This window comes from Prionailurus bengalensis, chromosome E1, assembly GCF_016509475.1.
Source record: "Prionailurus bengalensis isolate Pbe53 chromosome E1, Fcat_Pben_1.1_paternal_pri, whole genome shotgun sequence".
NCBI classification, from domain to species: Eukaryota; Metazoa; Chordata; class Mammalia; order Carnivora; family Felidae; genus Prionailurus; species Prionailurus bengalensis.
In genome coordinates, this window is record NC_057347.1 from 45,896,600 (window position 1) to 45,908,599 (window position 12,000).

Genomic DNA, 12,000 nt, shown 5'->3' on the forward strand with positions numbered 1-12,000 from the left:
TATAACAGTGCAGCACATGGTGTGAACACCCAGAACTAAACTGTCCGGAAAAAAAAGTACCCTGGTTTTTATTTGGATGAATGGAGGAGGATGGGGGAAGACCAGCGATACGCCACCCCAACAGTAACCTTAAAAAAGGTATGTGTGTTCAATACCCCCACAGGACGGATCCAAGACCTGCCTTCAGGCAGGAGGACGTCTCCTCACCACGCAGGACCACCTTGAGAGTTCTAGGCACCCCACCTGTGTGTCCACCCGCTGACTGGGATACAAACGAGACTGTAGCTGGTACCAGGGGGGTCAGAATCACCCCTCTGCGTCCTCACACTGTCTTCTCAGAGGCTCTGCTCACTTCCGTCTGTGTTTTTTCTTCTGCTCTTTCCTTTGTTGTGCTCTTTGGTCCTTCTTCATCCTTGAGTCCACCACTTTGAAATGACCTCTGACCCCAGCTGGCCGGCGCACTTTGCGGCCCACACCTTTTTTGGCTACGACATAGGTGACTTGGCGTTTCTCCCTGCCGAGCCCAGCCTTCTTGTAGAGGCTGTAAATGGAAGGAACAGGTTCAAGGCTTCCTGCTACTTTTCAACCCCACGTACCTTTGTGGGTGATCCCTCTCCCTCACCTCCTAAGCTGAGCCACTTTCTCTCGTTCAGAGATGTCCACGGTGTTCACCACAGCCTCTGCCTTCTTCTTGGTTTGCTCCAGCTTCTTTAGCATCTGTCGGGTGGGGGCGGGGGGGTAGGTGCTCAGTGAGACCTTTTCCCAGCTCCCTTCCCTGCACTCAGGCAGCCCCACTATTTACCCTCCTACCCTCCGTTTCTTTCTGGCTTTGGCCTCAGCAACTTTCTTGATGGGACGCGCATTGATTTCCCGCCAGCGTCTGCGGTAGTGTTCCACCTCCTTCTTGTCAATGGGCAGCTGCCGTACCCTGTGCTGCTTTTCCTCCTGCACAAACCACTCCGGAAGCTCTCCCTCCTCCTCGTTAAACGTATACCTAAGCAGAAAGAGAACAGCAGCCCTGAGGACCCCTCCAGGCTTCCTAAAGCAGAAATCACCCCCTTACCCACCCCCCAGTCAGGGCCACTTCTCATGACTTTCTGGCCCTCTTACCTGCTGAAGGAATCATCTATGAGGTCTCGTTTAGCCTTTTTGGAAGAAGCAATGATAGCACCTAGGGCAAGGCCTTCAGGGTCTAGTATCCTACGTTTCACTAGAGAGAAAAAGGGACAATGTCAAAGCCTCCTTCCCAACACGGAAACTTCCAATGTCGCCTCCCATTCCATAAGGCGTGGAGCTCACTTGGGTCCTCGATGGGCACAATCTCAAACCCGTCTTCATCTGACTTGGGCCCACGGCTTCGCTTCTTTCCATGCTTTGGTTCCCAACTGCAGAAGGGGGACAATCATGTACTGTTCTGCCATTCCCCAGACCCACTCCTGCCTCACGCCTCAACCACGCTTCCTATTTAAGACTTGAACTTCCAAAAACACCCTCCCAGGCCATACCGCACACCACTTAAATCAGAACCGTTGGTACTTCTTAAAACTCACGGTCTACAGCCAAAGGTGAAAACCCCGAACGTGGAGAAACGGTCATAACCACTGCTTTTTCATCCCTTCTCCCGTCACCTGCAGGCACTCACCTCTCCCCATCCTCGCTGCTGCTATCGCTGTCTGAGCTGCCATCTCTTTCTTCCCCGCCAGGCCCACTGGTGGCCTCTGCCTCTGACGGAGCCCCTGCCCCTGCTGGATCCTTCTCCTGGCACGGGGGAGGTTTTTCCTCGGTCTTCAAACTGGAAGGAGGTGGCAGCTGCTGCCGCCCTTTCCGACGGCTCTCATACAACAGCTGCGCTTGACTGATCTCCAGGGCCTCATCCGCATCATCCTCAAGCCCACTGAAGCCATCCTGTGATTGAGAAGGGGAATATTCAAGCCGCCTTTCTCCCAGGGAATGCTCATTCCCTATCTTTCTGGGCTGCCAACCTCTTCTTACCTTAGAGAACCACAGACTGGCTTGTTCTTCCCGCAGTACCGTCCTTTCCTCCAGTGGTACCAGCAGCGGATTCTCCTCTTCTTCCTCTTTGTCACCATCTTCTACTTCAGCAAATCGTACACTGCAGACCCAAGGAGAATGGGTGGAGGATGGGTGCCCCGGAGGACCTGCTCCCTGACACCCTCTGGCAATCCGTACGACCAGCTGTGCTTCAAAACTCACACTGAGGGGGTCAGTACTCCCTCCTGCATGGGCACCGCCGCCCTTACCGCTTTTGGTCCTTTAGACGCGGAGATCCTCCAACTCCCGCCAGCTCCTCTGGATCCAAGTCACTGTCCAGAGATGTGTCGTCATCCTCGACATCTGATACATAGATGTCATCCCTTGGCACATCAGACAGAAATGTGTCCGCAGCACTCATATCCCCTTGTATTACCTCCTCTAACAACTAGAGTTTGACAGAAACAGAGAGATCAAGGGTACTCCTAAGGAACATACTACTGCTTCCCCCCGCCCGGCTGTGTTATCAGCAGAGCTTGAAAATACTCTGTGGCAAATACAGAGAAGTGGCAGGACTAAATGTTTAACACCTCCCGTTCCAGACCAGGCCACTATCCCACGTGCTGCGCTGTCTTCCAGTAGTCCCAGAAATAAATTTTAAAAAATACCCCAAAGCCTATATATAACATCAAATGTTAAAATAGTCTGAAACGCTGGTTATTCTTTAAAAAATTACTCTCAGAAAGCACATCGCCTTCTGAAAATAAATCTACGAGTTTTGTTTCCACGGAATAAAAGAGCCCAGGCAACATACATCTAACAAGAATGATTTCAGTTACAAACTCAACCTCAAAATCCATTTTCCTAATAACAAAACTAGCTGTTCTTGCGAGTTTACCACATTAGCAGTGATTATACCTAAACCCTCTTTCGATTCGTCCCCAAAACCCTGGTCAGTAGGTTCTATTATTCTTTCACAGATAAGGAAACTAAGGCAAAGAACTACTCTGGCAGTCTGCTCCAGAACCACCGTGCTCTCTCCCTCCTGCACTTGTACCAAAGATGACCTGGTTTCCCTTCCCACAAGGGCCACAAAAGTTCACTGTGCTTGTTGATGCTGCTTTTATGATGGAAAAGCAAGTTCTCCAGTATTTGGCAGAAAGCACCACCTAGCAGCCTATGGCGTCAAGGTGCTAACTCGGTCTTGGTGAATGGAAGAAGGCTGCCCTCCTCCGAAGGAAACCATCATGCGTCCTGGTATCCCAGTTACCCTGGCTGCATCTACTAGCACCTAAGCTTACTGCAAAGAGTGTCTCTTAGTTCTAATATTCTAGTTCTATGAGAATAAATGCACATCCTACTCATAAACGTTCCTGGGCTTATCATTTTAAATGTCCTTAAACGTTACTTATTTTTTTTATCGTGCAAGCAGGGGAGGGGCAGAGACAGAGAATGTGAAGTGGGCTCTGAGCTGTCAGCACAGAGCCTGATGCGGGGCTCAAACTCACAAAGCCCAAGATCATGACCTGAGCCCAAGTTGGACGCTCAACCAACCGAGCCACCCAGGTGCCCCTAATCTCGTCATTTTAGTCGTATGTTTCTTCCGGCTTTTCAGGCACAAAGCTCTGGGTTCTTTCCCCCGTCTCCTCTCCCCAAAAATGAGGCCCCTCTCATTTTATGGGTGAACACAGCAAACGTGAGCCATGAACATTCAGCACACTTAAAACAGACATTCAGTGCCCCCCACGTCCAAATACCTAATGAGATCATTCGGTCTCCTCAGTGTGCCCTAACCCCACCCTCACCTGGTGACCCCGGATGGTGCGCAGGGAGAACATGCCAGTCTCCCCCTCATCTGCAATAGAAACCCCAGGAAGGTCCATCTTCAGCTCCACACGCTCCCGCTGTTTTCTCTGCTCACGCAGCAGCTTCTTTTTCTTCCTGAGGGGACGGACAATTGAGGAATCCTGCCTGCCCAGCTCTAAAGGTTCCCCATCTGTGCCTTCACCCCCTCCTCCAGCTTCACACACCGAGGCGCTCCGCAGCGGGGCTCCCCAAGCGCCTCCCCACTCCCCTCACCTCTTTAATTCCGCCACCTCCTGGGCCTTCATCTCCGCCAGGGTCCGGTCGAGTTGCTCCTCCTCTTCTTCCTCCTTCGAGGGCTGCCGCACAGTCCCGGCTGCTGACTCTTCATCAGCCTCCTCCTCTTCCTCTCCCGAGCTGAGACTGACCACGGGGTCCAAGCACTTATTTTCTCATCACACTTCCCCACCAACTTTGCTTATTTTCTCAACATGCTTCCCCACCAACACACAGTCAACACCTACCCTGGTCTAATTCCCTCCTCACCTGATGTCCATTGCCTTCGCCTGCTCTTTCAGCTTCTTGGCCACGTGCCGCCGAAGCTTCGTTCTCCAGTTCAGTAGGGACCTGCCCCAGAAATACCGTTACTGACCCTGCCGTTTCCCTCTTTGTCCCTGCCCCCTTTTTAGCCCCGCCCTCCCAATCTCTAGCACAGCAGCATCCTGTTCCCAGAAATCCGATGCTAGCTGAATTCCTCAAATGCCTTGAGGAAGAAAACCGCTGCTGCGTCTTCAAAGGCCTTTCCCTGCCTTTGGGGCTCCTGGCACCTATGCCCGCCCCTGCCACACACCTAAGTTCCTTGCGCCCTAGCACTTTGATGTCCTGACAGCAGGCCCGCACATCCTCAGTGGTGGCTGGATGCTGTGCCAACTCTTCATCATCTAGCAAGATCTGTTTGGGAGTAAGGAAAGGAATCGGGAGATTTGGGGCTCACGTTTCTGAGGCTTCCTTCCACCCCTCAAATCTCAGGACTCACTTCGCTGGCTTTGGAGAGGAAGTCAACAGGGTTGGCAGCTCGGAGAAAGTCGGTGACTGAAGTTCGGTGATAAAGGGTGAGGTCGCCCTCAGCATAGCCTTCAGCCTTAGGGAGGGAAATAAAGAAAGTTAAAAAGGCCCTTCTAAGCTGTCTAAGAACCACCAGGCCCAACCTCCCCTGAGTTCCAGAACCTGAGAGTGGTCCCATTCCCCAAACACACCTTTGGCTTCTTCTTAGTCACCAATTCGGTAACAGTCTTGGCCTGAACTTCAATCTCCTTGAAGGCAAATTTGGGGTCAAAGAATTTACTGTCAACCTTGTCAGGAGCCAGGAATCCTAAGACGATACGATATATAAGCAAGTGTGCTTTGGCAGCTAAGAAACCGAGTCACGAGAACAAAAATGCGATGCCCACCCTGGCAGACTACAAAGATCTCCGCAGATTCATGGCGGGAGGCTTGGGGCTTAGTGGCCTGGACACGGCGAAAGAGCTGCTGGAAGATCCACAGTAGGGGCTGATAGTCACGAGAGCGAAAAACCTTTGTGATAAACCAGCCACCGCGGGCCAGAAAATCACAAGCCAAACGCAGAGCCATCAGTGTCAAGTGGGCTGTGGGAAAGAGACAATTAGCTGAGGACCTCTGCAGCCTGAGAGGGCTTGCCCACCTCCGCTCTCCTCTCCAGGCCCCCCACTCTTGGCACCTTGTGAATAGGCATCGTGGACCCAGCTAGCCCCAACGTTGGGGGCCCCATCATTGAGCACAACATCAACTTTCCAGGTCTTCAGCTCCTTCTTCAGGGCCTACAGAGAAGAAGAGGGACTAGAGCAACAGGAACACAGAAACGGCCATGAACGGGGTCTCTGGTCCAGTGATTTGTCTACCCAGTCACTTGCTGAATGCCCACAATGGGCCCAATACTGTGCCAGGCACAGGAGACACAATGATAAAAATATATAATAGTAACATAATAACAACAACAACAACACACCTTCAAGGGAGTTACATTCTACTAAGAAGCCTACTGGAAAAGATTTCAATGATATCTCTGCACTTCCAACTCTAAACACCTCATTCCTGATTAAAATAAAACCTGCAGTGGAGACTAAGCATATCACAAGCCTTGTCATACAGAATGTGCAGACACTGCTCAAGGCATGTTACACAGAAAAAAGCTTGCGTTCAGGGGATCTGGGTAGTGAGAAGTCAGATGTGGCTGCGTGCATGTAAACCAGAGAGAGAGAGAGAGACAGAGAGAGAGAGAGAGAGACAGAGAGATTCCTATTACCTGCCTACAGCGTTCTGTTGTGATGTCCTCCTGGAGTGTCACCACATTGGGAAGAGGCTTGATTGGAACCAGGTCCACTCCTGGAAGAAATCAGGTCAGAGAATTCCAAAAGCCTGCCTCAAGCAGGGAGAAAGAAAACGGAGAACACAATCAGTATCTCACACTCCCACCCCTTTAAACCCTCAGGAGGGCCACCTGTTACTCACCCACAATAAGGCTGGATACAGGCATAAACTTAGCAGCCACCTGCAACCTATTAAAGAATAATAACGATTGGGGCGCCTGGGTGGCGCAGTCGGTTAAGCGTCCGACTTCAGCTCAGGTCACGATCTTGCGGTCTGTGAGTTCGAGCCCCGCGTCGGGCTCTGGGCTGATGGCTCAGAGCCTGGAGCCTGCTTCCGATTCTGTGTCTCCTTCTCCCTCTGCCCCTCCCCCCTTCATGCTCTGTCTCTGTCTCAAAAATAAATAAACGTTAAAAAAAAATTTAGTAAAAAAAAGAATAATAACGATTAAAATAATCCAAGACCGTTCCTTTTCCTCTCTTGACAACGTGAACTCTCACCATGCGTATTAGAACCGCTATCAGGTGCACCGGCCAGAGCATGTAAAATACACGTTTCAAACTTCTCTGCGACCTACGTCTACAATAGAGAAATTTGAGGCTGATATTGTTACCGCATTCCTCCCTCCCCCAATGCAACTCTCAGCCATCCAAGGCCGGAAACCAAGGAACAGCCATGAAGGGCCACAGGTACCGGCTGTTACTCACCATCCCCCTGGCGCAGCACACAGGTCCAGCAAGGCTCGGGCTTTCTGCAGGAACTGAAAGCGGCGATTTAACTGGATCAGCTTGAAAGCAGAGCGGGAGCGGTAACCTGGGGGCACCGACAAAACGTTAAACTCGGCGGGGCGTTTTCCCAAGAGTTCTGCGGTCTCACAACCCACCACCCCGTCTTCTAAACTCAAACTCAGTATTCGGAAAGGGGCGAATCGAAAAGGTCATTCGTTCGCTCTCTCCCTTGGTGGCAACGGCGCGGGCCTTGACTCACCGGTCTCCTTCGCCAGATGATAGAACTTGTCCCTCCGGCTCTTCCCGACTTTGCCTTTCTTGCCCATGGTGGAACGGGGTGTGTGGGAGTAGTGTCACTCAATCTGGAAACAAGGTAGAAATCGAAAAGCCTCTTCCCGAAGCGCTACAGTCCACTTCGGTGCGGCAAACACCTACCCCCACCACCTTTTTCACTACTCGGGTAGCGGCACACGTGGGCAGCACACGTACTTCCGCTTCCGCTTGCGTCGCTTGCGTCCCCGGCTCCAAGTGTCCGCCATTTTGAGCGTGGCCTCAAGTACTGTAAGTTGGAAGTTGGGGCCAGAGGAACAGATTACCTGAATTAAAACTGAGTTCCTAGGGAGCAAAATTTAGGAATTCCGTGGCCTCTTCATCCCTTTCCAAAGCGCCTGACCTCGCGTAGCCACCTTCCCATCATGGCCTCTGTTTTTGTAAACTTCTCGCCGCACAACCCGCCCATTGACCCGGAACTCTTCTCTGCCAGGGTTGTTGGGCCCCTAACCCCTGCTTCTGCGCCTGCGCGCCAAGGCGGCTCAGATGCCGGCAGTCTCTGCGGGAGAGGGAAGATGGCGCTTGACGGACCGGAGCAGGTATGGCGGCTGCGGCGGCCGGGCGGGGACTGGGGGCTCGATGCGAAGAAGGCGTGATCCGAGGTGGACTGCCAGCTGGGGGCAAGAGGGTCGGGTGAGTCGGGGTTGGGCGGACCAATCCAGAGGGGGCCCTGCCTGGGACTGGATCTGCTGTGTCAGTGCCGCCCCCGGCGGGTAAGGGCCGGGAGAGGAAGACAAGACCCCGTGGAAGCCAGAGTGGGTGAGGGGAAGGGTGGGAACGGAAACCGGCCCGTCCGCGAGTCGCAGGAGGCAGGGCCCCCGATCCTCCTGGTGGCTCCGCTTGTAAGTAATGATACCTCGGGTTTCTATAGCGCTTGATTCGTTACAAAGCACTCCCGTGTATGTTGTCTCTTGATCCTCCTGAAAGTCTTAGGAGGTAGGCGGCATTCTTATTCTGCTTTTAGTTTAGTCATGGGGAGTGGAGGGTTCTAAAGAGATGGACTGAGAAATTCGAACCCAAATCATTCCTCCAAAGTCCGGGCTGGAAATGGGATTTTCCCTTGGATTTTTAGCCTTTTCAATAATTACACTGTGTCTTCAGATGGAGCTGGAAGAGGGAAAAGCAGGCAGTGGACTCCGCCAATATTATCTGTCCAAGATTGAAGAATTGCAGGTGAGGACGGACTCCAGAGGTCCAGAGGCATCCCCCTTCTAGGTAGAAAGGGGATGAAGGATTGATGGAGCATGTGTCTACCAATCCATATCATTCCCCTGGGGGCGCAGTGGAAGAAATAACTAGTCAACCATAACAAGTATACAAGTTGTCTCTGGTTTCTCTTCACTCCCACCCCTTTGAAAGTCATCAATATTCAGTTTATTATACATCGCGAAGAGTCAAATTTTAACCTAAAAGATTCCTTTTAGCCAAAGATCGTTCTTTTTAGAAGAAGCCTGAACGAGTGGGTTTCTTATATAAGAGAAGACATAAGCTCAGAAAAGATTTAGCACACTGGGGTTGGGGCAGGGTGAGAGGAGGAGGGCAGACAATTGCCCAGTCTGTATAATGCTGATTCCATGGGACTGAATGAAAATTGGGCAACCCAGAGCTCTAGCCTACAGATCGAGCAAGAACTACAGCAATAAGGAAATTATTGAAGGATAATATTGAAGGAAAATGTTGAAGGACAACCACAAGGACAATTTCTGAACTCTTGGTACTTTTGCACCTATCAGGTTTATCATTTTTGAAGTGCTTTTACAGGTGATTTCGTTTGTTCTTCATGATGGTCCTGAAGAGAGGCAGGATAGGTGATGTTATCCATGTGTACTTACAGTTTGGTAACAGACCTTTTAAATGGCTTTCTTTAGCCTTATCTACCTATTGGCAGCAGTGGGGTTAGAATTTAGCCTTCTGATCCAATGATCTTTTCACTCTATCATGTTATTGACCCATGAGAAATTAACTAGGACAGCCAGCTGTAACATTTCTCCATTAGGGCTTATTATTCCTGGACCAGCATTAGGACAACTAGCCTGTTTGAGGCCTGCCCTTGGTCCCAGGGGGAATCTTGGAAGAAAGGATAGCGTCATTAGGATCATGTTAGACAATCTGTAACGTTCAGGTGCCTTGTACTCTTCTGTCCCTCAGCTCATACCAGCCTTGAGGATCTTGGCCAAGAGTTGAATCTTCTAATATTTTCTGTTCTATGTTTCTTATCCTCCACAGCTGATTGTGAATGACAAGAGCCAGAATCTCCGCAGGCTGCAGGCACAGAGGAATGAGCTCAATGCGAAAGGTGAGGAGGAAAAGATGGGAAGACTATATGGGCATTTTGTCCGAAGTCTGATTGTTCAGATTTCCCTAAATTGAGACTTCACATGTGGTGCTTATTGTTTTCTCCTAGAGTCCAAGGTCATGCTTTGCACTGTTATATGGTTGTTCATGCGCATGCCTCTCCTGAGCTCCATTGTAACTCCCTTGAAGACCTAAGTTTTGACTTTCTTTTTGCGGTCTTTCTTCCAAAACTTTAAAATGGTGCTTAATTCACGCATACTGAATTGACTCACGGGAGAGGGGACACCAAAGCAGCTGAGTGACCCCTGACTCTTTCCCATCCAGTTCGCCTACTGCGGGAAGAGCTACAGCTGCTGCAGGAACAGGGCTCCTATGTAGGGGAAGTAGTCCGGGCCATGGATAAGAAGAAAGTGTTGGTTAAGGTAAAGGCACCATGGCCCCCAGGAAGCAGCCCAATGCCCAGGGCGTTCCCATACCTTTGTGTGTAGCCTTGCCGGGACACCTGTTACTGTTCTTTTAGGACTCCTAGGTCTTCCTGGGCAAGGTGGGTGGTTTAGTGGCCGGCAGGAAAGGTCACGAGCGCTCGTTTCTTTAGGTGCATCCCGAAGGCAAGTTTGTCGTAGATGTGGACAAGAACATCGACATCAACGATGTGAGTGTGGCGTGTGGGGGTTTGGGGTCAGCTCTCCCCACAACACTTGCTGACGTCTCTCCTCCCGCCCAGGTGACACCCAATTGCCGAGTGGCTCTAAGAAACGACAGCTACACTCTGCACAAGATATTGCCCAACAAGGTGGACCCCCTGGTGTCACTGATGATGGTGGAGAAAGTGCCAGATTCAACCTATGAGATGATCGGTGGACTGGACAAGCAGATAAAGGAGATCAAAGAAGTGATCGAGCTGCCTGTCAAGCATCCTGAGCTCTTTGAAGCGCTGGGCATTGCACAGCCCAAGGTGAGAAGCAAGGCTTCTGTGGGAGGGCCCTGCTGTTACTGTTCGTCCTGTCCCGGCCAGAGTGAGCACAGGGCTCAGGACAGACTGGACCCCGCTTAAGCTGGCCCTCCCCGTGGAAGAGGGGCTGGGGGAGAGGGCTGCCGCAGCAGCACTGAGGTGGTTCAGAAAGAAGCTTTATGAGGGACCTTGGCATTCGGTACTTATGCTCCTAGCATCTAGTGTGAGACCTAGCCCAGAGCGAGCGCTCAGGAAATGTTCACGGAGTGTGGTGTGGGGGCTGGCTTCTGCCCTGAGTTCTCCCGTTTCTCTCTAGGGGGTGCTGCTATATGGGCCCCCAGGCACTGGGAAGACACTGTTGGCCCGGGCTGTGGCTCATCATACAGACTGTACCTTTATTCGTGTCTCTGGCTCTGAATTGGTACAGAAATTCATCGGGGAAGGTAACTGACTAGACACCTGAAAACGAAGAAGCGAGTGGGGGGAAGTGAGGGTAGGGGACTCATTGCCTCCTTAACGCCCGCCTGGCCTCTGCACAGGGGCAAGAATGGTGAGGGAGCTGTTTGTCATGGCACGAGAACATGCTCCTTCTATCATCTTCATGGATGAAATCGACTCCATTGGCTCCTCACGGCTGGAGGGGGGTTCCGGAGGGGACAGTGAGGTGCAGCGCACAATGCTGGAGCTGCTCAACCAGCTGGATGGCTTTGAGGCCACCAAGAATATCAAGGTGAGGTGGTGTCCAAGGAAAGGCCCTGGGTGAGGTGAGCCCGAGGAAGGGCTCGGTTGATGCCACCACGCCGCTTTCTCCACTCAGGTTATCATGGCTACTAACAGGATTGACATCCTGGACTCGGCGCTGCTCCGCCCTGGGCGCATCGACAGGAAAATTGAATTCCCACCCCCCAATGAGGAGGTTTGTGACGGGCAGTGCCGGGAGCGGCTCCGGCTGTGGGGGGGGGGAGGCCACGGGGCTCAGGCTTTTCCTCTCTCTTCTCTAGGCCCGGCTGGACATTTTGAAGATTCATTCTCGGAAAATGAACCTGACCCGGGGGATCAACCTGCGGAAGATTGCTGAGCTCATGCCTGGAGCGTCAGGGGCTGAAGTAAAGGTAATCGGAGAGCCCGAGTTGAAAGGGGCAGAGGCAGAAAGGTCCGAGTTCGAGGGCATACGGCAACAGTGCCTGGCTTCCTTTCTCTGCTCAGGGCGTGTGCACCGAAGCCGGCATGTATGCCCTGCGGGAGCGGCGAGTCCACGTCACGCAGGAGGACTTTGAGATGGCAGTGGCCAAGGTACAGGCCTCTACCTTCCGGCCTTTGTGGACGGGGCCTCTGGAGCAGTGGGAAGAGAGCGTGTGTCGGCTCAGTTTGTAACCCAATGCTTTCTCCCTCCAGGTCATGCAGAAGGACAGCGAGAAGAACATGTCTATCAAGAAGCTATGGAAGTGAAGCGGTGGTCTTTTGTGTGGCTCCTTCAAATAAAGCTCTGCAGGACAAGCTCTTAAGGACTTCGGT

The 12,000-nt window shown here is 51.9% G+C and overlaps 2 protein-coding genes across 4 annotated transcripts; one reads left to right on the forward strand and one right to left on the reverse strand.

The window, feature by feature from the left end:
* Positions 1-43: 43 nt before the first annotated feature.
* Positions 44-7,282, reverse strand: FTSJ3 (FtsJ RNA 2'-O-methyltransferase 3). Its single transcript, XM_043584970.1, has 20 exons — positions 7,168-7,282; positions 6,888-6,993; positions 6,325-6,371; positions 6,119-6,198; positions 5,534-5,633; positions 5,247-5,441; positions 5,052-5,167; positions 4,832-4,936; positions 4,646-4,746; positions 4,342-4,422; positions 4,072-4,218; positions 3,798-3,933; positions 2,262-2,440; positions 1,993-2,113; positions 1,643-1,905; positions 1,300-1,385; positions 1,111-1,210; positions 811-994; positions 623-717; positions 44-541 (listed from the first exon to the last, which is right to left on the reverse strand). Exons 1-20 carry the CDS (start codon positions 7,232-7,234, stop codon positions 349-351), a joined length of 2,502 nt encoding a protein of 833 aa, XP_043440905.1. The 5' UTR covers positions 7,235-7,282; the 3' UTR covers positions 44-348.
* Positions 7,283-7,504: 222 nt separating this feature from the next.
* Positions 7,505-11,990, forward strand: PSMC5 (proteasome 26S subunit, ATPase 5). Of its 3 annotated transcripts, none has more exons than XM_043584976.1 (12): positions 7,505-7,777; positions 8,340-8,411; positions 9,465-9,534; positions 9,858-9,955; positions 10,129-10,185; positions 10,258-10,488; positions 10,802-10,928; positions 11,025-11,215; positions 11,303-11,401; positions 11,487-11,597; positions 11,692-11,778; positions 11,881-11,990. In XM_043584976.1, exons 1-12 carry the CDS (start codon positions 7,604-7,606, stop codon positions 11,932-11,934), a joined length of 1,371 nt encoding a protein of 456 aa, XP_043440911.1. In that variant the 5' UTR covers positions 7,505-7,603; the 3' UTR covers positions 11,935-11,990. The 3 variants fall into 3 exon arrangements, with proteins under 3 accessions (XP_043440911.1, XP_043440912.1, XP_043440913.1); XM_043584977.1 differs by having other exon boundaries at positions 7,720-7,871; XM_043584978.1 differs by lacking the exon at positions 7,505-7,777 and adding an exon at positions 8,071-8,174.
* Positions 11,991-12,000: the final 10 nt, after the last annotated feature.